This window comes from Ambystoma mexicanum, chromosome 9, assembly GCF_040938575.1.
Source record: "Ambystoma mexicanum isolate Mex_15411 chromosome 9, UKY_AmexF1_1, whole genome shotgun sequence".
Classification (NCBI taxonomy): Eukaryota; Metazoa; Chordata; class Amphibia; order Caudata; family Ambystomatidae; genus Ambystoma; species Ambystoma mexicanum.
This window is the reverse complement of record NC_090931.1, coordinates 1,489,024,020-1,489,050,940: the sequence shown is the minus strand read 5'-3', so window position 1 is coordinate 1,489,050,940 and position 26,921 is coordinate 1,489,024,020. Positions and strand designations below refer to the sequence as shown.

The 26,921-nt window shown below is 43.9% G+C and overlaps 1 protein-coding gene across 1 annotated transcript in view; it reads left to right on the top strand.

Moving 5' to 3' along the window:
- Positions 1 to 18,169, top strand: part of LOC138489265 (zinc finger protein 135-like) — a 32,231-nt gene extending 14,062 nt beyond the window's left edge. Inside the window, exon 2 of the mRNA XM_069616960.1 lies at positions 14,235 to 18,169. Within this exon, the coding sequence (XP_069473061.1) occupies positions 14,782 to 16,014 (1,233 nt within the window). The 5' untranslated portion in view covers positions 14,235 to 14,781 and the 3' untranslated portion in view covers positions 16,015 to 18,169. The remainder of the gene's footprint in view (positions 1 to 14,234) is intronic.
- Positions 18,170 to 26,921: the final 8,752 nt, after the last annotated feature.

Genomic DNA, 26,921 nt, shown 5'->3' with positions numbered 1-26,921 from the left:
GGGGGGAGGAGGGAAGGATCAGGCTCGAATTTGTTGAATAGTCACGTTTTGAGTGTTTTCTTGAGGCACTGGTCGGAGGGCTCGGTTCTAGTTTGGAGAGGGAGAGTGTTCCAGAGTTTAGGAGCCATAACTAAGAAACTTCTTCCCCCTGCTCTAGAGCATTTGTAGCATGGGACAGAGAGATGAGCATTACTGTTGGATCTTAAAGTTCCCATGGTTCTGTTCAGGGAAACAGTGTTGTTGGTGTACGTAGGAGCCTTCTCGGCAAGGCATTTGTGGGTGACAAAGTGTTTTGAAGAGGATTCTGGCTTTTATAAGAAGCCAATGGGCTTCTCTCCTGATGGTGGAGATATGGTCAGATGTTTTTAGTCCCAAGGCTGCTCGCAGTGCTTTATTTTGCAACAGTTGGAGTTTGGCTAGGTTAGCGTTCGAGGTGCCTAGCAGTAATACATTACGATAATCTAACTTTGATAAGATGAGGGCCCGAGCTAAGGTGGCACCGCTTTGCGGCGTAAGGAATTGGCGGCTTAATGCAATAAGCTTTGATGTGTAGGAGGTGGCCGATGAAAGGGAGTTTACATGTTCGGTCATTGTTAGGTTTGCGTCTAGATAAACGCCTACGATTTTAACCTGCTTTAGGACTGGAATAAGGAGGTGCTTTTGTTGAAGGTGGGATTGCATTGGATTATAGGCTATTTTGTCAATGATTTTCAGCAAGAATGGAACCGTAGTTATGGGGCGGTAGTTTATAGGAACTGTTGGGTCCAATGAGGTTTTTTCTTTTTTAGGAGAGGGGTCACCCAAGCTTCTTTGATGCTCGTGGGGACGGAGTTTGTATTGACAAAATCTGTGATGATAGGAGTAAGCGTGGGAGCGCACAGTTTGACTAAGTAGACTGGGAAGCCATCTTCCTTTGCAATTGGATAGTTCGAGCTGGGAAATAGTGTCTAGTACTTGTTCCTGGCATACTGGAGTAAATTTAAATTGTGAGTTTGAGCTTTCGGTGGATCTGGCTAAAGATGGTGTGGGTGTGTTTTTGTTAGCAAGGAGCTTTTCTTTAGTGGAGATGTTGTCTTGGAGTACTAGTATTTTAGATTCTAGAGCATTTTGTATTGTGGTACACCAGGCTTTGCTGGAGTTCACTGATGTGGATGGTGGAACAGGGTTTTCCAGTTCTCTGAGAATTGTGAAGAGCTCTTTGAAATTTGAGGATGCGTTACTAATGCGGGTGTTCAAAGAGTTGGCTTTGTGAGTTATGATGGCCGCTTTGTAGGCTTTGTTGGCTTCTGTGAATGCTTTGGAGGAGTCGGCGGATAGAGCCTTTTTGTGGAAATGTTCCAAAGATCTTTTGGTATGCCTAAGTAGCACAAGTTCTTCGTTGAACCAAAAGTTTGTGTTTGTCTGGGTGTCGCGTTTTTGTTGTAAGTGGGGCTAGTGAGTCAATGGTAGTTTGCAAGACAGCTGGGATTGGCGTTCAGTGTCAGGTTGGTGGATAGGGCTTCCTTCAGGATAGGGGTGAGGCTATCTACTGTTAGGTTGCACTTATTTCTATGATATCCATTGTGGTGGGGGTGGGGTAGAGTTTCTCTTCAAAGGATAATGTGAAGCTAATGAGTCAATTGGTACATTACAGTCTATTGACACATGGGCATTTAGGGTGAGTATCCAGTCTAATACTCTGCCTTTAGCATGAGTAGGGGTGTTGACTAACTGGGTAAAGTTAAATTCTGTTGGGGAAGCGTAAAAGGCATTGGCTTTATGGTCTTGATTGATGTCAGCTAAGATAATGAATTTTGTTTTCGGTTTGAGGTGGGGCATGAGGATACGTGGGATATCCAAGTCAGGGTGGCTGTTATTGTTGGGTCTTCTGTAGATAACTAGAATGTTGGTTGTGGTTTTGGGGTCAGTTGTGATTTTAGCAAGGAGTAATTTGTAGCCTTCTAGTGGGTCGAGTGGACAGGATCTTATTTAGAGGCTAGTTTTGGCTAATGTAGCCACACCCCCTCCCTGTGCCTTGAGTCTATCCGCCCTGAAAATGTTGAATTCTGGTGGGATAGCCAGCGCTAATAGTGGTCCTGAGGCTAAGTGCAGCCAGGATGGGGCATGCGGTCTTCGTGGCGGGCAGTGTGGGATTGGATCTGGCTGTAGCGTGACAAGCCTCATTGTTGCTGTAGATGGTGGCATGCACGTTCTTCAGGGAGGGGTTGGGTGGGAACAGGGAGATGTTGGGTAGGAATGTGGTGGGACGAGGGTGGTGCTGGAGGTAGCCCCATTTGGCCAGGTCATTGCCCAATGAGGTGTGATATCCTCCTGTACAGTGAATAGTGCCATCTGCAATACGGAATGGATTCATGGTGGAGTGTGTCTCACCTGAATATCTCAGAGCATGGCTTGGGACAGTCAATGGGTGCCGCACAACGGGCTGGAGAGACGTCTCCACTATTTGTAGATGGGAGATACTAGGTGGATAACTAACTGGAAAGAACACACCTGACACTCAGAATGTAAGACTGACTTCAATGTGTATATGGTACTCTATTATGAAATAGAGCGATCTATTTAAGAGTAATTCAAGGTGCAGGGGAGAAAAGAAATCAACCCTGGCATATGGGTTGTACAATTACACAAAGACAAAAAAGAACCCTATTAGGGAACTCCCGTCCCCTGCACTCTATTAATCGCTTAAACAAGCTGAATAAAGGTTTATTCCCAAGAGGGGAATCAGAGTAAATGGAATAAATCAATTTAAAGTGCAATGAAACAACATAGTAATTCAAGATATCTGTTTAGTATCGAAACATATTCATCAATTCGACGAAGAGTTGGTTATCCAATCTGGATTTATTTTTCAAAGAGCAAATGCCCAACGCGTTTCGAGATAATGTTCTCTTCATCAGGGGCTGTAGTTATTCGTTGTGTCAATCACAGTAACTCTAGAGAAGTATATACAAAATAATAATAATGTCAATTTACATAATAATGATATCGACTTAATGTTTTAGAGACAGTGATTTATCCAATAAATCATAAGTTCTTAAAGCAAAAGGTAGTACACTAATTAGAGGAGTCTGCAATCATGTTATAAAGTAACAAGGAACAAGAGTTAATATCGCTATAGCAGAGTCTTCATCCTAAACAATTATAAATCAAATGTAAAAAAATAGACTATTGCAAGAACCACTAGGTGTATAAAGAGTAATAAACATACCGTATGTTACATTAAAGGATAGACTGGGTCATGTCGTTACACAAGTGTGTCATCCCAACAAGTTGTAGCTGTCTGGGTCCCCTATAGTATAACCAAAGAGGCAGAAGATACTAAATGAGCACTGTGCTTTGGAATCAAGTAAAAATTGATAGATGAAGAAGAAAGTCTGTTAACTTACTAGCCAAACATGAATTGCTTGTATCTGAATCCCTCAGAGGCTGAGGGGACGTGTTGGTGTCAAAGGAGAACAGTATTTTCAGTCTGTGCGCGGTACCTAAAAGATGGAGGCGCCACTCGTTACAAATAGAACGACCAAACAGGTCTACAGTGTCAAGAGTATCCAACTAGCGCAAAAATTGAAAAATAGGGTTATAGTAGTCTGGCCCTGTCCTAGAATAAGTAACTTACTGTAGTCTTTGTAAGGCAGGAAAGACAGGTAGGAGCGGGGAGATTCCGCAGTCGCTATAGGCCTCCAAAAAACATGGCGGTTAATATATACGTCATTATTGTGACGTCATCACGCTGTAACGCACATGACGTCGCCAATGTAAACACCATGTATACGTCCGTTTAAAGAGACGAGTCTGGTAGCAAAAAGTGGTCAAGAGGTAAATACGGCTGAATGTGAAAAGCTGGATATGTAAAGTTTACCTGAGTCATTAAATATGACACAAAGGTCTATGTATGCAGGAAAATGCGTATGAAGGGAGTCTAATAAGGAGTGTCATTTAAAGAAATTAGTCTGGTTCGTTTAATATTCTCAAAAAGTCTGTATACATGGGAAAGTACGTGTGAAGGGAGTCTAACAAAAGATGTAATTAAGAAAACTAGTGTCATTGCAGGGGTATATTTAAACCTTCAAAAATGATTAACCCGAATATCATTAGAGATAATACATAGGAGGTACAAATACTAAACTGCATAGATATATTAGACATTTGTAGCCAAATATGACATGTTATACATAAAAAACATATGCATTTGTAAATGAAAACATACTAGTAAAGTCATCCATAGAAGTCAAGTAAATAAATAGTATCAATATGATAAACAAGGTATGCTGTACTCTGCCTCATATCAGATGAGTGCACAATCTGTTGAGGTTAAATGTGATTAGCTCAGATGCGAACCCAAAACTGAATTCTAATACCTCTGGGGGGGAAAAGTTGATGCCTATATTTAGACTTAAAGGCTATCGATGTGATAGAGCAGATCTCAGCAACGGAGGAAAAAGGATGTTGCGTTAAAGGAGAGGTGTTTCAAAGGAAAGGACCTAGGTAGAAATCTTCGTTGAGTCCTTTGGGATTAACTGAGTCCAATTTATGGATCCAGTACAGTTCTCTTTGTGCTAACTTCTTAGCAAAATCTCCTCCTCTTGGTAGAGAATGTACTGTTTCTAAAATAACCCATCTAAGTTGTGAAATGTTATGACCGTTCTCCTTAAAGTGTCTACCTTTAATTATGTTAATTAACTATCCAGATTATTCCCTGAACCGCCTATGTTGGCATATAAGAGAGGAAAGAACTTGAGGGATAGTTTGGTTAAAGCTGAAAAGAAAACATCATCAGTACAAACGACTTTGAGAAAACAAAAATCTGGAACTTACCCATGTCTACACTGTCAGCATTGCCCTAACATAATTAAAGGTGAATACATCCGACACCCTAACAATGGTAAAAAAATATTCCTATCAGATCATGCCACTTGTGACAGCAAAAATGTCATCTACGCCTTAAGATGTCCCTGTGGGAAATACTATGTAGGCAAAACTAATAGGAAAGCGAAAGAACGCTGGACCGAACATAAGTCGAATATTAGAACACAGAACGACAAATCACCAGTCTTTAGACACTTTAAGGAGAACGGTCATAACATTTCACAACTTAGATGGGTTATTTTAGAAACAGTACATTCTCTACCAAGAGGAGGAGATTTTGCTAAGAAGTTAGCACAAAGAGAACTGTACTGGATCCATAAATTGGACTCAGTTAATCCCAAAGGACTCAACGAAGATTTCTACCTAGGTCCTTTCCTTTGAAACACCTCTCCTTTAACGCAACATCCTTTTTCCTCCGTTGCTGAGATCTGCTCTATCACATCGATAGCCTTTAAGTCTAAATATAGGCATCAACTTTTCCCCCCCAGAGGTATTAGAATTCAGTTTTGGGTTCGCATCTGAGCTAATCACATTTAACCTCAACAGATTGTGCACTCATCTGATATGAGGCAGAGTACAGCATACCTTGTTTATCATATTGATACTATTTATTTACTTGACTTCTATGGATGACTTTACTAGTATGTTTTCATTTACAAATGCATATGTTTTTTATGTATAACATGTCATATTTGGCTACAAATGTCTAATATATCTATGCAGTTTAGTATTTGTACCTCCTATGTATTATCGCTGATATTCGGGTTAATCATTTTTGAAGGTTTAAATATACCCCTGCAATGACACTAGTTTTCTTAATTACATCTTTTGTTAGACTCCCTTCACACGTACTTTCCCATGTATACAGACTTTTTGAGAATATTAAACGAACCAGACTAATTTCTTTAAATGACACTCCTTATTAGACTCCCTTCATACGCATTTTCCTGCATACATAGACCTTTGTGTCATATTTAATGACTCAGGTAAACTTTACATATCCAGCTTTTCACATTCAGCCGTATTTACCTCTTGACCACTTTTTGCTACCAGACTCGTCTCTTTAAACGGACGTATACATGGTGTTTACATTGGCGACGTCATGTGCGTTACAGCGTGATGACGTCACAATAATGACGTATATATTAACCGCCATGTTTTTTGGAGGCCTATAGCGACTGCGGAATCTCCCCGCTCCTACCTGTCTTTCCTGCCTTACAAAGACTACAGTAAGTTACTTATTCTAGGACAGGGCCAGACTACTATAACCCTATTTTTCAATTTTTGCGCTAGTTGGATACTCTTGACACTGTAGACCTGTTTGGTCGTTCTATTTGTAACGAGTGGCGCCTCCATCTTTTAGGTACCGCGCACAGACTGAAAATACTGTTCTCCTTTGACACCAACACGTCCCCTCAGCCTCTGAGGGATTCAGATACAAGCAATTCATGTTTGGCTAGTAAATTAACAGACTTTCTTCTTCATCTATCAATTTTTACTTGATTCCAAAGCACAGTGCTCATTTAGTATCTTCTGCCTCTTTGGTTATACTATAGGGGACCCAGACAGCTACAACTTGTTGGGATGACACACTTGTGTAACGACATGACCCAGTCTATCCTTTAATGTAACATACGGTATGTTTATTACTCTTTATACACCTAGTGGTTCTTGCAATAGTCTATTTTTTTACATTTGATTTATAATTGTTTAGGATGAAGACTCTGCTATAGCGATATTAACTCTTGTTCCTTGTTACTTTATAACATGATTGCAGACTCCTCTAATTAGTGTACTACCTTTTGCTTTAAGAACTTATGATTTATTGGATAAATCACTGTCTCTAAAACATTAAGTCGATATCATTATTATGTAAATTGACATTATTATTATTTTGTATATACTTCTCTAGAGTTACTGTGATTGACACAACGAATAACTACAGCCCCTGATGAAGAGAACATTATCTCGAAACGCGTTGGGCATTTGCTCTTTGAAAAATAAATCCAGATTGGATAACCAACTCTTCGTCGAATTGATGAATATGTTTCGATACTAAACAGATATCTTGAATTACTATGTTGTTTCATTGCACTTTAAATTGATTTACTCCATTTACTCTGATTCCCCTCTTGGGAATAAACCTTTATTCAGCTTGTTTAAGCGATTAATAGAGTGCAGGGGACGGGAGTTCCCTAATAGGGTTCTTTTTTGTCTTTGAGATACTAGGTGGATGCTAGGACAGGTAGGTGACCCTATACAGTCCTGTGTAAGATTGATTAACAAATGCAGTGGCTTTTTACATAAGACAGATGGGCTACGGGCATAGCTAGTCCCCGGAACATCTAAAACTAGGCTTTAAGAGCGGTCATAGTGGACGCAGTTAGTCCTCTGTAACTAACCTTATAACTTGGTCAGGGCGCGACAGGAGAATACAGTCGGTGTGATGGAGAGTGGGTGCAAAGGTAAGAAACAGTAAAGGTACAATCTCTTTTAGGCAAAGCAAACACTGTACTCCCAGATAGAGCTACTCGTCTGTGAGCTGCATAATATAGCAAAGATACATCAAGATTTGCATAGTTATAAAACAGGCAAGGCGCTGTAGGATCAGAAACAGCGCAAAGCAATAGTACACATTATTGTTTGGTCGCATGAAGAGTTGTGACTCGTACTGGATGGTGAAACAATGTGAGTTTGTGTTCAGCAGTAAGTTAGCAAACGTTCCATGCAGCCGGATGAATTTGACTCACGGGGCTGGGACGACACTCGCTTATGCAGGGGCACAGGAGTTTACTCACGATTGCAAAGGTAGTACTGCATGCAGTGATCGATGGCATTCCTCCGTTCCGGACATGCTCAGGACAGGCACTTTGGACAATTGCCTTAGACGAGGGCCGGCGTCGCCTGCCGGTTACCTCTAATTGGCTATAAAGGCGCAGTGAAACACCTAATCAGCTGGTCTGTGATGCTTCAGTAGGCTGCAGGCATACGAAAAACAGCGGTGGACATCATAGACATTGCTTTAACCCACGCGGTTCTGTTACTAATGTGGGTCTGGACGCTGGAGATTGCTGCTATGTGCTTCAGCAAGCACTGCTCCAGCAATAATGAAAATAGTACTGGCACAATATCAAATATGGAAGGAAAGCACTGTGAGTGCAACAAGGTATGCAGAGCCCATGGGCTTACCTCGCATCTGATCTGGCGTGCTTGGGGAGTGTCGCTCCTGCGAGCACGGAATGCTGGAGCTCATGTTCCCCGCTGTGATGATGCAGTAGTACGAGGCTCGGGACAGGAGCCTTGGTTGATTGCCTTAGACGAGGGCTGGCTTTGCCTACCGGTTACCTCTAATTGGCTATAAAGGTGCAGTGAAACACCCAATCAGCTGGGCTGTGATGCTGCAGTAGGCTGCAGGCATACGAAAAACAGTGGTGGCCATCTTAGACATTCCTCTAACCTATGCGGTTCTATTACTAATGCGGGTCTGGACATTGGAGATTGCAGCTATGTGCTTCAGCAAGCACTGCTCCAGCAATAATGAAAATAGTACTGGCACAATATCAAATATGGAAGGAAAGCACTGTGAGTGCAACAAGGTATGCAGAGACCATGGACTTACCTCGTATCTGCCCTGGCGTGCATGGGGAGTGTCGCTCCTGCGAGCACGGAATGCTGGAGCACATGGTTTGCAAGGCCACTTCAAACAATATGAGGAAGGGGAGCACAAACAAGTTCCCTTTGAGCTGGCGATAAATATCTGACCAGCCCAGACTTGTTGGTGTCCTTGTTTCACTCTAATATAAATGACTACCTATTCAACACGCATGGCCTCCGGAAGAACTGACCGAAAACCAGGAAAGCATTTGTGACTTCTGCCCTAAGTGGCTCTTGGACCGAATGTATTGCTTGTTCAAAAGCAGATGACCGGACTCTCCTGAACAATGAGTAACAGACTCCCATGTACTTAAAAAGATTGGATCTCATTCTGCAATAGTACCAAGTCATAACATCCCAACCTAGCTGAAAGCATCTGATGATGTTGCAGGTACTCATTGCCTTCCCTCCGCCTCCAACCTTGCAAAACCAGTTTTCCCAGTCACACAGAGTTCACCTCGCAAGCCCTGGCTGCAGGGCCTCGCCAAACTTTGAAAGAGCACGTGGCATACAGATTTGTACATTCCCCATGTACCCCACCTGCCCCAAACGTATGCCTCTTAAGACCTACATGTAGGTATGTTGGTGCATGCATTTTCAAGACTACTACATTCTCTTTACTGTGGGTTCTTAGTTGCAAATATCCATTCTCGCATGCGCATTATGAAGGTCCTCATTATCCAGTTTCTAGGCACTTCGTGGCCCACCATACCCATATTGCATTTATATTTCAACAGCCATTTTGACATTTATCTTGCTGCGTGTGTGCAATCTAAAATCTATCAACTGAAACAATAATATCACTAAAAGGCACACATATCCCATTCCCATGAACTATACTAAATATATGTAAAATTGCAACATTGCCCCAACTTTGCCATTTCCTCATTCATCAATATGGCGTGCACAACGTGAACCCCTCTTTCTCATTGGGACCTTTACTGACCAACCCACGCCCTGGGGAACAGCTGTAGTTTCTTTGCTTTCATATAGTAGTTGATATCCCTTCCGTTTGCCAGGTTCACGGACAGGTTGCAGTCATTATACCATCCTCCCAGCCAAGAGCAATGTGACATCAGGGATTCGGTGAGCCCTTGTGACTTGATTACTTTATGATCTCCCTGGCTTTTCTCACTATACTTGAGGTTCCATGTTGATTTTTGGACTCTCCACTAAAATCAGGACTTTTGCTTCCATCTTTACCCCCTGTTGAAAATCAAGCCCTTCATCCCAGCAAACAATCTCAGATCTGCTGTTCAAGCCTTGGTCCTTGGTGGGCGTGTCCTTCTGGAAGGCCTTCCAGTGACCACTCTAGCACCCCTGAGATGTGTCCTGCATGCTGCAGCACGACTCATCAAGGACTATGCAAATTCGACATCTTGACCATCATTGAGCTGCACTGTCTACCACTGCAAGCACGTATCACCTTCACATTCTGCTGCATCATCTACAAGGTCATCACCCTCCAGTTCCCAAGCTGCCTCGCTGACAGTTTAGTGCCCCCAGAGGCCTACAATCCACCACAAATAAGTACATGTGCAGACTTGCACTCCATCTTTGCAGGGAGGAAAGAACCAGAAGACATGTCTTTTCTGTCCATGTTCCCAGAATCTTGAGCCTCCTCCACGTCACCATGAGACTCGCGTTTACATTTCAGGAAGGAGCGCAAGATCCTCCCTTCAAGTAATGGCTCCTCCCTAACATGTAGGTCCACACACACTGTCCACATAACGTGAGTGTGGCATATCTGCTCCCCTTGTTTTCTCCTCTTGTTGCTCGTTGATCCCTTGCTGCCAAGCTGCCCACCCCGCTCACTGTTCAGTCTCCGCTCATTTGTATCTCAGCTTCCCCACTATGACTTGTAAAGTGCTCCATTGCTTCCCGGATCTAGGGCCACGCTCAATACCCCAATAATAATAATTCCAGCTAACGGTTTCATACCTGCTGGTGTCTCTTGGCTCTTTGGCCCTAACATTCTTTTATTTGCATTTTTTTTAAAGCGCTAACAGCCTGGGGGCATAGAGGCGCTGTTACCGGAACCGAGTTGCGAATTTATAACGCGCTTGATACCCAGAGGTTTCTAAGCTCGGACCCGGAGATCGAACCTGTGTTGCCTCGTGTCGTCTTGTTTCCAAGGCGAGCATGCTGCCGCTGAGCTAGCCTCTTGGGATTCTTTGGCCCCAGGTCCACAGGGCTTGGTACACTGTCTGCATCCCAGTTCTTCAACCAGTGGTCTCACCTTCCAGTACCCCTTCCAGATTCTGATCCCTTTGGCTTGATCAGTGCTGGGTTTCCCCTTTGGATTTTACTGTCCACCTCCACCAGTCACTTCACCGTCCCCTTTATTCGATGACCAGTTTCGTCAGATTCTCCTCCAACACCGCTCTTCTTACTCTGGCTCTTGCCCTCCCCAACGCCTTCCTTTCCTTCTCTCACCTCCTTCCTTACTACACCTGATATTGCTCTCCTCTCACCTTCTCCCTGGTTACTTGCCCTTTCGCTCCACCTTCATGCTGCCAAATAGTCTCCAAACTTCCTCACTCTTAGCTTGGGTGGGTGTGGGGTCTCTTTTATACTCATGACTCCTGGCTGACAGTCAATTGTGAATTTAGGGTGCACACCTGTACTGGTTCATTAATCTCGACATCCAAATGGGTGCGTGTTTGACCCCCATCCATGTGTAGCTGCTAATGTTTGGGAAATAGGTGGCATGTTGTTCTGTGGGTTGAGGCTATAACGGCGTCCTCCACTCCACACGTATGGCACTGTTTCCTTCCGGGCTTCTATCTGTTATGTTATGCATACTTATTAAGCGCACATTCACCATCCTAAGGCATCTTGGCGCTGGAGAGGGGAGAGGAACAGAGCGGAAAACTGCAACAGCATCAAAACAAACGTTTTAAGAGCCTTCCTGAAGGCAAGGTGATTTTTTAATATTTTTTTAGATGTGAGGCAGACCATTCCAAAGATGGGGTGCTGCAATAGAAGAGGCCCGCCCACCACAACGTGAGCGGCGAAAGGTGGGAACAACCAGCAAGCCAGTTGAGGCTGACCACAGAGACCGTGATGGAACATAGCGTAAGAACTTGGAACACAGATATTCCAGCCCCTGAAACTGGAGGGCACGATGAGCCAGGCACAGGGTCTTGAAACAATGCGCTGGCCAACTGGCAGCCAGTGAAGGCTCTGCAGCACCGGGGATATGTGGTCACCAAAAGTGGAGCCATTCGCAACCCGAGCCGCCATGTTCTGTAGCTATTGCAGCCGCTGAATAAGACCCTTCGGCTGATATAGATAAAGGGAGTTACAATAATATAAGTGGCTGAGCACAATCGAGGCCACCAGGTGGAGATGAGTAGGGACAAAAGAAAGAACCTTCCTATGAATATGGAGTTGAAAGTGACCTGCTTTGCATACAGCGGTAACCTGGGGCTCCATGGAAAGAGTGGCCGAGATTATTACCCCCAGGTTCCTAACCTTATCGGCAGGGTTCGCGAGAGGACCCAACGAGGAAGGCCAAAAGGAAGGTACCCAAAGTGAAGGATTAGGGGGGGATCCCACCACCAGCACCTCAGTCTTATCCCCATTCAACTCCAGCCAGTTGTGATTCATCCAATCTCCGACAGGTGTCAGACATCCCCACAGGAATGACTACATCTGCAAGTATTCATGGCTCCAGCAGCCACCTCTCTACTCCCACATGAGGTAATATTGAGCTTGTGGTCCGGTTCGCCGGCTGCATGCTCACGCATGTCTCACATCTTGACTTGCGTCCTGCTGGCAAGCTCAATTCACGTACAGCATTCACCAAGTGGAAGTAGTTCCAATATAAAACCCTGTAATAGGTGCAATCATGGAGCATGTAGGGGGAGTGGCAGCAGAGGCTTGGAACAGGTAGAGGCGCGTATCCCGACTCCTAGTGACAAGGGGAGGCCCACATTTTCTGCTGCTTTTCACCTGAAGTCTGCAGATAAATAAGATGATGTGGTGTAAGAATCATGCACTCATTTGCTTAGTGGTAGATACAGGCCATCATTAGCTTCTAGCGGAAGCGCCATGAGGAAAATGCTTGTGAATATGCTGTACCAGGAACATACCATGAAAGACTAAATGATCCCTTCCCATCCCCTTTTACCCTACCTGAACCCTTCTTTCAAGATTCTAAAGGCCCAGGAAGGTGCGAAAAACATCAGAAGGAGCTGACAACCTTGTCTGGAAGGCAACATTAAGCAAGCCCTTCATAGATGTTCGGCATGTACACTATATTGCCCCCTTTTTCCCCTCATAGCCTTTCCCGTGAGGTAGTGCAGGGAGCACAACTGAAGATCAAGCAGAGCACAAGAAGGTACTCTTGCCCAACGGTCTTCTGGATCATGTTTACCAGCTTATTCCTTTACTTTGGGTCATCAATAATCAAACCTATGTTTTCAGGCAATCCTTCTAAAACACATGGAATATTGTGAAACTAAAGGAGAATTATTTACATAATTACTGAGACCTCAAAAACATGAAATTAATGATCTGATAGAAGGCAGGCGAGGCGACTGGATTCTCTTACTTGTGCATGTTCTCGAGCGATGCACATTTTTTCGGATTCCTGATGCCTTGATCCTACATGGCAGAGGTCTGCAACCTGTAACCCTCTAGACCAGTGGTCTTCAAACTGTGAGGCTGCCCCCCACCCTCCCAGGGTGGATGGGCCCTTAGTATAGCAAGGAGGAGGGGAGGTGTGAAGCTCTTCAAAAAAAAGGAGCACGCTGACTGCTTTCAATAGAAAATATATTGAAGTTGAAAACATCTGGAGAGCCAAAGGTTGCAGACGCCGGCTCTAAGGTGCACTGCTAATGACTTTGCCAATACCGTAACACGCACTTTGGTACAAACCCATTCAAAGATCACCCCCTAGATTTGCTTCTTTTTGAATGGTCTACTACATTGTAAGCAATAGTGACTTTCATACTAAAATCTTTATCAGTTTTCAAAACTGAAATGTGGTTATTCCTTGAATAGCAGCTTAATGTTTTTAAAAGTGGTGCACGAAAAGGTAGGTATGTCCCAATTTGCTGTTGTGGATTTTCGGGGACAGTAAACAGTATTCAAGCAAAAAAGAAGGGGAAAATCCACATGTGTTTACTAAGTTATTTGGAGGTGTTAGTCATAGATATTTAGAGGAGACCAGTACTGATGCTCAGAAATTGAGTCATCAAGAGAGTGGGAGAGCAAGAAGAATATAGATATGTCTTCAAAGATATGAGAATTTATTTTCAACATAGAAATTATTTCAAACATTCATAGATTTATAAAAAGAAAAGGTTGAAGTAAATAAAACGTAAAAACATTATTAAACAGAACCCACATTAAAGGAGTTACATACACTAGTTGTCTGGTAGGAGCAATATAGAGAAAGATCAGAAAACAATTAAATATTTGTATGTACCAACATTTCCCCACATAGGTTAGGATTAACCCATGCAGGTGGTTACATAGAGGGGTAAAGAATAATGTGTGTGTATGATCAGATTTCGATCATATCTGGTTGTATAAAACTTTGCCAAATCTGCCTCTGTTTTTGCAAGAGCTACAGCACTTTTTTCATTTCCCCCAAAAAAATTGAGATTTTCTGACAAGATGATTAGTTTCAATGATTTTCCATACAGTATGTGTTATCCGGAGCCTATGCATAGAGTGACTTGGAATCTCTTTATAACCCACAGAGAGTGGATCCATGAATGAATAAAATGAAGAGGAATAATGAAGAAAAACAAAAATAATTAGCTACCTTAACGGCCAGAAGAGACTGAGAAACAAGTGTCCTGCTTGTAGAACCAGATGAAACCACTCCCAGATAAATCAACTCGGCACGAAAAGTATGTCAAAAGGAAGCAAGGCAAGTATTCTACTAGGCCACCTCTGCTGTAGAAAGGTTTGTCTCTCCAACTTTGGTCCTAGGACACTCTTTTGGCAGTAAGTGCAACAGTGCTGATATTCCTAAATGGATGAGATCCCTCTGGTCTTACAAATCCATTGTCAAGTCACATCACAAAAACTAGTTGAAAATTCCAAAGATGGATTAAACAAACTGTAATCTGCGTGACTGAAGGTTAAAAGGAAGAGTGTCTCCTACTTGCAATGAATAAACCTCTCTGAGCACGTGCTGATGGCATACAGAGCTTCTTTCCTACGGCTGAAGCTTCAAATGCACATGGAAGAGATATGAGCATGCAGTGAACGTATGTGGAAAATAATTGTGGTGCAACAACCATGGTAGGCAGTCAACTAACACACCTGAAGACACAAAAGCCAAGAAAAAAAACTCATTCTTGCAATGTTTGTAAGAAGCGTTTTAATGTCTTATCAAATCTAAAGAGACATGAGCGAATACACACAGGAGAGAAGCCCTACACATGCAACGAATGTGCTAAAACCTTTAGAACCACAACACACCTAAAGTCCCACAAGCGAACACACACAGGAGAAAAACCATACGTGTGCCGGAGGTGTGGCAAGAGGTTCATGAACTCATCATCACTAAAAGACCATCAGCAATCACACACAGGAGAAAAAACACATCCATGCAGTGAATGCGAGAAAGGCTTTAACCGCTTATCACACCTACAGTGCCATCAGCGAACACACACAGGAGAAAGACCATATGTGTGCAGTGAATGCGCAATGCGCTTCACTAGCGCAACCTCTCTTAGATACCACCAGCGAAAACATACAGATGAAAAACCATACAAGTGTACTGAATGCCAAAAGAGCTTCAAACGTTCCTCAGCCCTAAATGTCCATCAGCGAACACACACAGGCGTGAAACCGTATGCGTGTTCAGAATGCAGAAAGTGCTTTACTCAGGCAACAAGCTTAGAGGACCATCAGCGAGTGCACACAGGAGAAAAACCATTCACCTGCAGTGAATGTAAAATGGGCTTCATTCGGTTGCAAAACCTAAGGAACCATCTGCGAAAGCACACAGGAGAAAAACCATATGCATGTTGTGAATGTAGAAAGAGCTTTACCCAACTATCAAACCTAAGGGACCATCAGAGAGTGCACACAGGAGAGAAACCATACACATGCTGTGAATGTAGAAAGAGCTTTACCCGGAGGTCATGCCTAGTGAACCATCAGCGACTACACACAGGAGAAAAACCATACACATGCTCTGAATGCAAAAAGAGCTTCACTCAGTTAACAACCTTAAAGGCTCATCAGCGAGTACACAAAGGAGAAAAACCATACAAGTGCTGTGAATGCTGGAAGACTTTCATTGACTTGCCAACCCTAAAGTGCCATCAGCAAACACATACACAAGAAAAACCATATGTGTGCAGTGAATGTGGGAATGCCTTTATTCATCCTTCACTACTAAAACAACATCAGAGAAAACACACTGGAGAAAAGCCATACAGGTGCAACAAATGTGGAAATAGTTACAAACAAGTACCACATCTAAGCCGGCATATGCTCACACACACGGGAGAGAAACCCTAAATGTCCAGTGATTCTAAAAGTAGTTGTAATCTATTGTTCAACCTAAAGAGGCACCAGCATGATGTGACAAAATAAAGGGGCAGGCATGGGGGGGTAGGGCCAGAGAGACTGGGAACAGAGCAGGCCACCCACTAAACTCTCTCCCTCCCACTTGTTTCCCCCAGAGCCTCTTGCCCTTACCCAGCCTCCTATCTCTCACAATACCCTGAATGCCAAGAGCACAAGAAGGTCCATTAGGAGAATACAATGGTGGTAGGCAGCTAGGTAAGCCATGCGGGAAGTATAGCAGAACGAGTGGTCAGTGAGTCTGCCTGCGGGACAGATTTTACACTCACCAAGCATGGGGCACTCGAGAACCCAGGAAGAGGAAAACCGAGCGGACCAATCCCAAAGTAACATGTCTGCAGGTAATTGCATTTTCCCCATTAGTAACTCTACGTAGCCCTCACCGAAACACTCATGCAAACACTGAGTGCTTCCATCTGACCCAAGCAGTTCAGTATATAAGGGAGCACATACACCTTGATGTTCAGCGATAGGGCTGTGCTCCAGTGACTTATTGTGTGCAGAGAGAAAAGTGAGGACAACAAGGTTAGAAGAGGAAAAAGCAGAGAGAAGGAGGAGAGTAATATCAGGGAAGTTGGAGGAGAAGGTAAAGTATCAGCGATAAGTTGCAGAGGAGAAAGAAAGGCGATAAAATGAGCCACAAGAGGGGGGCAAGAAAGGAAGAAGTACACCCAAGAGAGAAGAGGAAAGGTGGACAAAACCCTCCCGAGAGTGAAAGGAGGAGGAAACAAAGACCCAACAGAGACTGGTGAAGCCCCCACCCAGCACTAGCATTTAAAAAACATCGAAAAAATAACAATGTTGTACCACACAAACACCCCAGTAATTCCGAGTGACTGAGCAACCCGTTGGGCTACGACTCTGCCATTGGATTGTTAGCTTAGTGAAAAACCTGAATCCAGCACCTGGAATCACACTTGAATTAGGATACATTCATACCCTGTGCTTGTTTTGTCATCCTTCTGTACCCTTGAGCATTTGAATTTAGCTATGCCCCATTAGTGTTTGTGTTTCCTCCTTGTAGTTCCCACAAGACCTTCTCCCAATCTTATCCTGTACCAGAATAAAAGGTGTTTAACAGTATAACTTTGCGTTCAGGTCTTTGCGAATCCACCCTGTGTGTGTAAGTGCACACACAGGTGAAAACATATCACTGTATAGTGATTGCAGAAACAGGTTTAAACTATCAGGATGACTAAAGCAGCATTAGAAAAGACACAAATAGGATTCCTTACATGTGCAGTGAATGTGGAAAAAGGAAGTGTTTGTGTCAAATAACCACTGCTTGTTGAAGTACCTTAACACAGGTTCCAGCAGTACATGTAAGGTAAGCTTTATTGTCCACTGGGATGGCAGTCGCATTGAAGAGAAAACAAAGAAAGGTATAAGGGCACAACCATCTCCAGACGATCCGCACCCAGCCAGCATCCAGATCCCACTGTCACCCCCAGAACATTCACTCAGCTCGCTCACTGGAATTATGAGACCACATTCAACACCGAAATCTCAGGCCCTCCGTGCATCAGCATACACGAACATGCCAGAATACTGTACCAATCACCTGTGTCAGGATGTTTATTTTATTTATTGTGCATTTGGAAGGCGCTTAATACATCAAGTAACAACCGTGCATTAATGGCTCACCAACATTCTGAAAGACAAATGCTTCTGCTGCCTGTTCTATCATTCCACGAGGGACTGCAAAAGAAAGTGGAAGGCCTTACTGCTAAGACTTAGTTACAGTGGCAATGATCCAACAAAGCCAGTGTTGTATTCTCTAAAACATGTGTAGTGGTTTGCTGAAAATCCACTGGCCTTACTGTATTATCTTGACTATTCTCTGGACTAAAAACAGAGACCTAAATCGAAGATACATTTAATTCTAATAGAACCTGGTACACTACTATTTGTTTTACAAGTACCAATTGTGTATGTTTTTTCTGTGAACTTGTTTTAATGTGCTATTTAAGCCTGTTATGTATCCCCTGTTTTATATTGGATGTTAAGTATTGTATTGTGGACCACACATTTAATTATGTGTTTTAATTCTTACAACTAACTATTAAAATTGATTTTTATCTTTTAATTACGACTGGTCCCTCCCCCACCTGATTTAAAGGGTTTTTTCAAACTCTAGCATCTATACACTAGCTTTGTCTCCTTAATATACATTGACTATTATCTACCCGGATATAGACAAAGTAAACACTGTTAACTTGTTCAAGTCAGTGCTTTACCGGGTTTCCTCCCCTGATAATTAAACTTGCTGTAAAGGAAACAGCCTCATTGCAATGTCTGGCCAGTTTCTGCATATTTCCCACATATAGAATGCAGCCAGCTACCGTCGGTCAATTCATGGATTCCTTTCCAAACTCAGTCACATCATACTGCTGTGTGTACAAACAGTGCTTACATAGAACATCTTGTATGCAGCATTTCACCGTATGCAATGGTCTGTCTTCATGTCCCAAACACGTGTTCTGGCATCTAAGTTTCTTATGCCGGTGACATATCTTGCATGCAGCACACTAGTGCCTGCAATGCAAAACATGTCACCCCATGTTGATTCAGACATTCATTGTGCTTTTATAGTATTCCCACGGCTCTGCAATGTTCTCAGTGGGAACCTGACTCACTGTATTAATGACAACCATATTCTAATATTCTTTACTATCTATTCAACTCTTGGCTGGTGCCATGCATCTAGACTGAGTGGCAAGCATCCAGAAAGGAGAAACTATTTGCATTAAAACACCATATTCCTAATTATATGCTGCTCTCAATCTGTCCTGGGAATTCTTTATTGCAACTCCGGTCTTAGGTTAACAGAAACCTCATGAATCACAGAGCACTAACAAGCATCCACAGCACAAAGGCAATCATAAGATGCCAATGGACCGCAAACATGTTAGATAGCACATTCAAGGAGCGGTGGGGGGCAGTTCATACCCAATGTGATGGATTGTAGGGTTTGGAACTAGGCAGTGCCATTCGACCTCCTAAGACTGACAGTCCAGCATTAAGAGCCATTCTATATTGACTTTGTAGGTTTGGCATTTTCACTTGCTTGAGAACTGTCCTGCTGAAGTCGCCTAGTGCATGTCTGACCTGTACATACAACCACGTTCATTTTAGTATATGAAAGCATAATTAGTGTTCATTTGTCCAGAGTTCTATTGACCCGACGGTCAGCCCTACATATTTGGGACAATACAGGCATGTGATTAATCACGTTACATGCATTACAGTTTGTCAGAGTTCGCTGAATACAAGGGGTTGGAAGTCCCTGATCAATCTTTTTCACCCTTCCGGCATACAATACAGCTGTAATGATTTAAAAGAATAAATAAATGAAGTAAAGTTAGGATTTATTTCAGGTCCCCCGTATAAATGTCAATGGCTACAGTGACAAAAAAATACAAAACATGTTTGGTTCTTTGATGAACTCGAAGAAATACCTGGGCACTCCTATGGGAAACACCCCTGTAAAGGAAAACTCTTGTAAAGTTACATGCTGTCAGATTCATTTATATAATGTTCTGGAAATATGCAATGTTTAATAGACATGGTGTGAAAGCATACAAACTGAGACTGTATAGATGTGATGTGTCAACAGATCAGAAGAGACAGTGATTTGGGATGTTTTTGTTTCGTGAAAATGTAAAAAAAATGTGAACAAAGTGTGTTGTTAAACACAACCATTTTAATACTTTTTTCATTATATTTGTTTGGAATAAACACAAGAAACACAATACTTCATTTTGAGCAGTTTCTGGGATTTTTCCCATAGGAGTGCCCGGGTATTTGAGTTCATCGAAAACCACGCTTTGTTATACAACACATCTTGCACAAGGTGTGTGTGTCTCTCCACTGGGAGGACTGGCAGAAAGCCACCTGGCCCCTTTCCCAAACTGCCCAACAGTTGAAGCAACATATGGCTACAGTCAGAACCAAATTTCAGACTCATATGGTCAACGCCCAAGAAAATCAAAATGCCTACCATGATAAGGCTATGCGTAGGTCCTTTTCCATTGGACGAAAGATACTTGTTCTCCTTCCATCATCTGAGAATAAGAAGTCCAAATGGTACGGTCCTTATGAGGGGATAGAGCAAACATGGCCATACGATTATCGAGTCTCCCAACCCGATAGAAGACTTCAGACCCATATTTATCATGTAAACCTCCTCAAGGAATGGAGAGAAAATCTGGTTGTGAATACTACAGTAGTATTAACTAGCCTGTTGACTGACAAATCAGATACAACCGCCATGATTCCTTCCCACCTTTCCCAAAATCATACAGAAGATCTGTTAGACTTACTAGAACCATTTGCCAATGTCTTCAGATATGAGCCAGGAAGAGTGAATGGGGTGTTTCATTACATCTGTACATCCCCAGGGAAAGTGGTCCATTTGAAACCCTACTGGATCCCAGAACCCAGAAAGTGGATAGTCACAGAAGCGGTGGAAAATATGTTGAAACCAGACATCTTTGAGCCATCTCCGAGCTCTTGGTCTTCTCCGATAGGACTTGTTGTCAAGCCAGATCAATCTTGGAGGTGCTGCATGGACTACAGGATGGTGAATACGGTTTTGCAATTCTACAGTTACCCTATGCCTAGGATGGATGATTTAGTTGATTGAGTGGGAACCACAGTCGTCCTCTCCACGATTGATCTGACAAAGGGATGCTGCAATGTCCCCGTAATCCAGAGGACAAGGAGAAAATGTTTTTTCCACCCCCGTTAAGACCATTTCAGTTCAAGGTATTACCCTTTGGGCTACACGGGGCTCCTGCAACCTTTCAAAGGCTAATGGACCAAATTCTTCAACCGTAGTCCTCTTTTTGCTGGGTTTATATCGATGATGTAATCATCCATAGCAGGACATGGGAGACACAGCTACACCATGTGTACCTTGTTACCAGCGATTTGAGGTGAGCCGGGCTCACAGCCAACCTGAAAAAGTGTCACTTGGCACAGTCAGCCGTCAAGTATCTTGGATTTATTGTTGGTAATGGGCTGGCTCAACAGAGTGAGAAGGTGAAGGCTGTCCAGGAAACTCCAGTTCTCAGAACGAAGAAAGATCTAAGAGCCTTTTTGGATCTAGTGGGGTAATAAAGGTGATTTACTTTTGCATCACGTCTTGACTCACTGATGAGCTTAAGAATGTAATACCCCAAAAGATAAAGTGGAAGGATGAAGACAAAACTCAAACATTCTGTGTAATGAGCCAGTGTTGAAGGTGGCAGACTTTACAAAATAGTTCATTTTACAGATTGATGCTTCACATGTCAGGTTGGGGGCTGTCCTTTTAACAAGACCACAAGGGCATAGAACACCCCATTCTTTTCATCATTAGAAAACTATACCCCCAAGAAAAGAACTATACCACTATTTAATTGGAGGTGTAAGGAAGGCATGATATCATAAGTGAAGACACAAGATGAACAAGTTTCAAAAACTTTTATTAAACTTGACTGGGGTTGGAGACATCCTAACTGTATAATGGAAGTAGTCTCGACCATCAAAGTAAACCAAATGGTCCAAGACAGTCAAACCAAAAGAGAAGTCTGTGTCATAAACGTATACTTGCCCTCGTGCTCTGCAAAAACGATGTGATATGATATGACATTTATAACGCGCCTATACACAAGTGTTTCAAGGCGCGACGAGGCAAGGGGGGGCACAAAGGGAGGACAGATAACGATCATACTAGGCCATGTGTCATTCAGATCGTGCAAGTGCATGGGAAGGGGGGAAAGGAAAAGTGTGCGGGGGGAAGGGAGAGGGGAAAGTGCAGTACATGGGAAAGTGGAATAAATAAGATAAATAAGACACATAAAACAGCCAGCTAGTGGCAAGTGCAAGGAAGTGCAGACATAAGTGCTGGAAGGGAGACTGAAGGGATACAGAAAAATACGGTCCCCAAATGCAGGGGTTGCCAGGGAGGCAGTGCAGGTGGGCAGTTGATGGGGCCTGGGCCAGAGATCAGAAAGGGTGGCCAGGTAACCTGTGCAATTTCAGTCAGGAATTTAGCAGGGGAGGAGAGAAAGCAGAAGTAAAGAGGAAGGTTTTGAGGTGTTTGCGGAACCGGAGATGGTTCTCCTCGAGTTTCAGGGAGGCAGGAAGGCTGTTCCAGAGAGGGGCCCCTGCCGAAGAGAGTGATCTGCCACCAACTCGTTGCTTGGAGAAGCGACTCACCCTGGGGGAGTTTGAGGCAGATGAGTGAAGAGCTCGAGAAGGAAGATATTTAGGAAGAATGATATTTACATAACATAGGACCAAGATGTTAGTTTTAGTTTTATTCACATTCATCTCAAGCCCACTTTTAACCATGTAGACCCACCAAACTATGCTGACTTTCTATAGGAGTCAAGGAATGGTTCTGGCATGACCCACGGTATTGTGATGGTCCGATAGATAAAAATAAAATAAACCAGAGTGGGAGCTAACAGGCATCCATCCCTGTTTCAACCCTCTGGGAGCTGATCTCCTTGGGCAGCAGGCCCTGAGCATTTCATCTGATTTGGACCTTTTTTGATAGATTTTATTTATAGCATGCCTATACACAAGTGTTTCAAGACACAATGAGATGTGGGAGGAAAACAAGAATGATTTTACTAGGCCCGGTGACATGGAGATTGCGCAAGTGCGAGGAAAAGTGCAGGGGGAAGGCGAGGAAGAGCAAGTGCAGGACGTAGGATCTAAAAATTGAAAACAAGAAGTGCAGCCAGCAGGTGGCAGTGCAAGTGTTAATTGCAGACAGCGAGTGTTAGTGCAGGTAGGGGGGCTGCAGGGTTGCAGATACAGGGACCTGGGTCCTGTTTCAGAGGGTAGCCAGGTAACCAGTGCCATTTCAGACAGATCAGAGGCAAAGAGGAAAAGTCTTGAGCTCCTTCCGGCACCAGAGATGGTTCTGCTCGAGAGGCAGGGAGGCACCCGACGAAGAGAGAGATCTGCCTCCCACTTGTATTTTAGAATAGAGTCTTGATTGCCGACAATAAATTACTGGTGCAATCCCAGGCCTCTAGGTAGCGATTAGCAGTTGTTCGAAACTATCAATGGCTATTTTTAAGTCCACAGAAGCCAGATCAATTTTTGTTCTACTTTTTAGTGCTTTCCCTTTGAGGGTGGTCAAACGAAACCGGTTCAAATCAGTTCCTACCTCCTTTACAGAGCCAGTTTGACAGAAGTTGCCTGTTTGCACTCGTTACCCATTTATGGAGTTGTCTCAGGAGTAAAGCTGCAAATAGCTTAGCGATAGTTGGAAGGATCAGACTAGTATAGGTAGCCTCCAAGACTCTGGGATCTCACCCATCTCCCTCACCCGCTGCAAGAGCTTATAAAGGCTCCACAAGCCTCCATGATCATATTAGAGGCCACAATTAAAGTCGTCAAATGGGTGAGCCCATGCCATTCTATTTGTTGTCAAATGTGAATGCTCTTACCCACCCACGGGGCCAAATAATTTACCATAAAACGTTATCCACTCCTCCTACGTGAACATGTTAGTGAGAAGTGCTGATTGAATGGAGAACTGAAGTCTTTTCTTTAAAGCTAGTAACAAATCCTTGGCGTCAGACTTTCACATTGGAGCCTTGTGAAGACGCCCAGTTTTCTGGGCAGTTCTCTTCGCAGGCCACATTTCCTTTGATTGACCATCCACATGTGTGGGAAAATATATGCAACAAAAAAAAACAGTATCAAAAAGAATGTCCGAATGTCAATGGAAGTGGCACACCACTCCCTTCTCCAAGGTCAATGCACTGGGGTGGCTTGTGAAGTTCTTCAGGATGGCTGGTTTACACAGTGTGGTTGGCCCAATTCATCAGTTCAGATTATGTTCTTAGGCTTCTCTCATCTGGGTTTCAAAGTCACTTCACTGGTTTCAAAAAGAGGCAACAAAGATCCAACATAAAGACCTTTCACAAACAAAAACCTCAGGTTTACCTCACCCAAGTCCAGGTTTCTCTTGACTTCAAACAATACTTTCTTTGTTCAAAACAAAATACTGTACCCCTAAGGCTTCCCTTGCCCAAGTCCGGGTTTCACTTGACTTTCAATGCAACATGCACATCGAAGACCTTCGGAACTGCATAGATTTGGACTGGAACTATGCATGACCACCGCGACCAATTTTCACAACAGTTCCTTGGCTCACAATTCTTCTTATAGTCCTGGTACAACAATATTTCACACCAGACCCCTCAGGCTTCCCTCATCTGATTCAGGGTTTGTCTTGTAACAAAAACTGGTAATGGGCCTCTCAGGGTTTCACTTCCCCAAGCTGAGACCTGTCTTGGCATTGTTCACAAAGTTCATTCCACTTTGGTGTGGTGTCTCTGTGGCACTCCTGGGTCTGTCCCCTGCCTGGGGGCCACCCCTGTGCGTTACGCCTCTTTCCCAACTTTGGTGTGGGGTCTCTGCAGCCCTCCGGGGTCCATCCCCTGCCTGGAGGCCTGCCCTGTGCTTTATGTCACTCAAGGCAGTATTCACCAAATGCACGAAAACAAATTATGTACCTGGGCTTTGTCAGAGACTTTTGAGAACGCTGGGTGTTCCTTCTTTCTCCCTGCGCGACCACTCTGACTGGTTGCCCCTCTGGTTTCACTCTCCTCGATCTTGCCTTTGCACACTTCCTGGAACTTTCTTTTACCTTCCCGTTACATTGCATTTCCAATCTTGCCATTTTCACACTGCACATCCCAGAATGCAACATGTTTGTTTTGCTCCTACTTCACTAGATCCCTGCAGCAGCATTTTGGCAAGCTTGGGAGCTACAATCTGCTAAACTTTTCACAATGTTCAAAAGAGGTTATCTGCTTCAGCCACACACACGCCACTGGGCCTCCACCTCTCACCCGAGTAGCGTAGCTGACGGGTCTCACCACCTGCCCCTCAGCCACCTGGGCTTCTGTAGCTCACCCAGGGAACAAGCACTGATTTGGGCGCTGCCAGCAAACTGCAGCTGTCCCCGTTTTGGCTCCTTGGACACACGGCTCCCCCCCTTACACACAGGATTGGTGTCTTGGCACTCCGTCCTCCTCCAGACTCTCAAGGCTTTTTTCCAGCTGCTGGTTCTTCTTGCTCCTCCTCCTGGCGTCCACGGTCCTTCCAGCATTCCCCGGCTCGCTCAACTGGGTGTTTCTGGCCCCACCTTTTCTACCTTGCTGGCTCCTTAACAGGTTTCAGGTGTTGGTGATAATGGTTGGGTGCCTGACCTTGCCTGTCTACGTTAGCGGGACATTTCCATAGAGTAGGAAGGGCTGCTGCTTGTATTTTCCTATGGTTAATCTTCATTACTCCTGGTTGTCTCTTCATCGCCCCAATACTTTGGTAGTCAAAGGGGAAATAGGAATTATGGGAGTTGTAGTGTTCCAAATAGGGGTTATGAGTAAATTACTGTCAGGAAAGGGGGGATAAATATGTTGTTGTGGGTAAATGGGTTTCTTTATCCTTTTGTCTATTTTCTGTGTTAGGTATGAGGATTGGTCAGGGTCTGTTACAATAGGTGGATGATGTTTTCCCTCTTTTCCTTAAGAGAAAGTGCTGGCGTAGGATGGGACTTGGATGGCAATATCCCATGAAGACTGAGGGTATTTTAGGTAGGGGTGTATCGGAAAAGGCGGAACACCATGTCTCACCCTCAGGCATTCCTCCCACATTCCCCAAGGACCCCCTGCCCAGGTGATCCTTCCTCGCTTGTCTGCCCCTATGGTTGGGATCCAAGAGTGATGGCCCTTCTCTGACCACCTGAACAAAGGATCCCTGGGGAGTACTTGTGAGAACACCCTCAGGTTTCTAACAGAGGCCTTGGCTATAAAGTGGGCAGTGTCATATCTTAAGTACTACCTCACCGGCAGGAAGTTTAGATTGGCCACAGATCACCCTCCATTGACAAGGATGAGCTTCCACAAAGACACCAATGCATGGGTCATGTGCTGGTTCTTAGATATTCCACCCTATTGTTCCATGTTAGAACACCAAAAAGGAAGAGAACAACGAACTGTAGACTTCCTTTCCCTTTTTCCAATAGATGCAGAGAGAACTAGCATCATTAGGGGAAGGGTATGTGATGAATCCAATGGTGTCATCACTCCTTTTCTGGTGGTGACCTCTCCCGATGTGGCCAAGGGACGTTAGCCATTACCTGATCATGAACCTGAGGGTGACTATATGAGGGAGGTTCACATTGAGGGGAAGACGGTCTCTGGGAGAGTAGCAGAGCACAATTGGATGAGACATGGTATCCCCCTTTTCTTTTGAAGATACCCAATTCATGACCAATGCCTTAATGGTGCATCGTTGCCTTCCCTCATTCACCTAGGAAGGGTATGGAAAATCATCTGACAAGATCTGTGTGTGAACCATCAAGACTTGTCTTACCCTCCAAAACTCATGAAAATGTCTTCCCAGACTTTACTTGCAAGTTATCAAGTGCTAACTTGCCTTCAAACACTTACACAGGTTTAACCCCAAGACTGGACTTTCATTCCCATAAATGCAAGAAAACTGGGACGAGGAAGAGGTGCTGAGTAATGCAGAGTGGAAAAGACCAAGAGTGCAGGCTGCACTCTAGTTGTGCGTTCATCCTTGTAAACAGGAGATTTAAATCACAGCCACAGCTGGCCAGAGCATGCTGCTGTAGTGAGAAAGTTGTTGCTCTTGGGAGACACAGACTGTAGAGCTGCAGAGGCTGTCCTGGAGCCATTAAGCAAGCTCAGGATGACAGAAGTGGGAAGCCGACCGCAAGACCAGACACGCTGCCAGTCAGCACAGGGCTCCTGGGAATTTGCAGGTACGGCTTTATCATTGCCGAAGCCAAATGGAAATCAGAA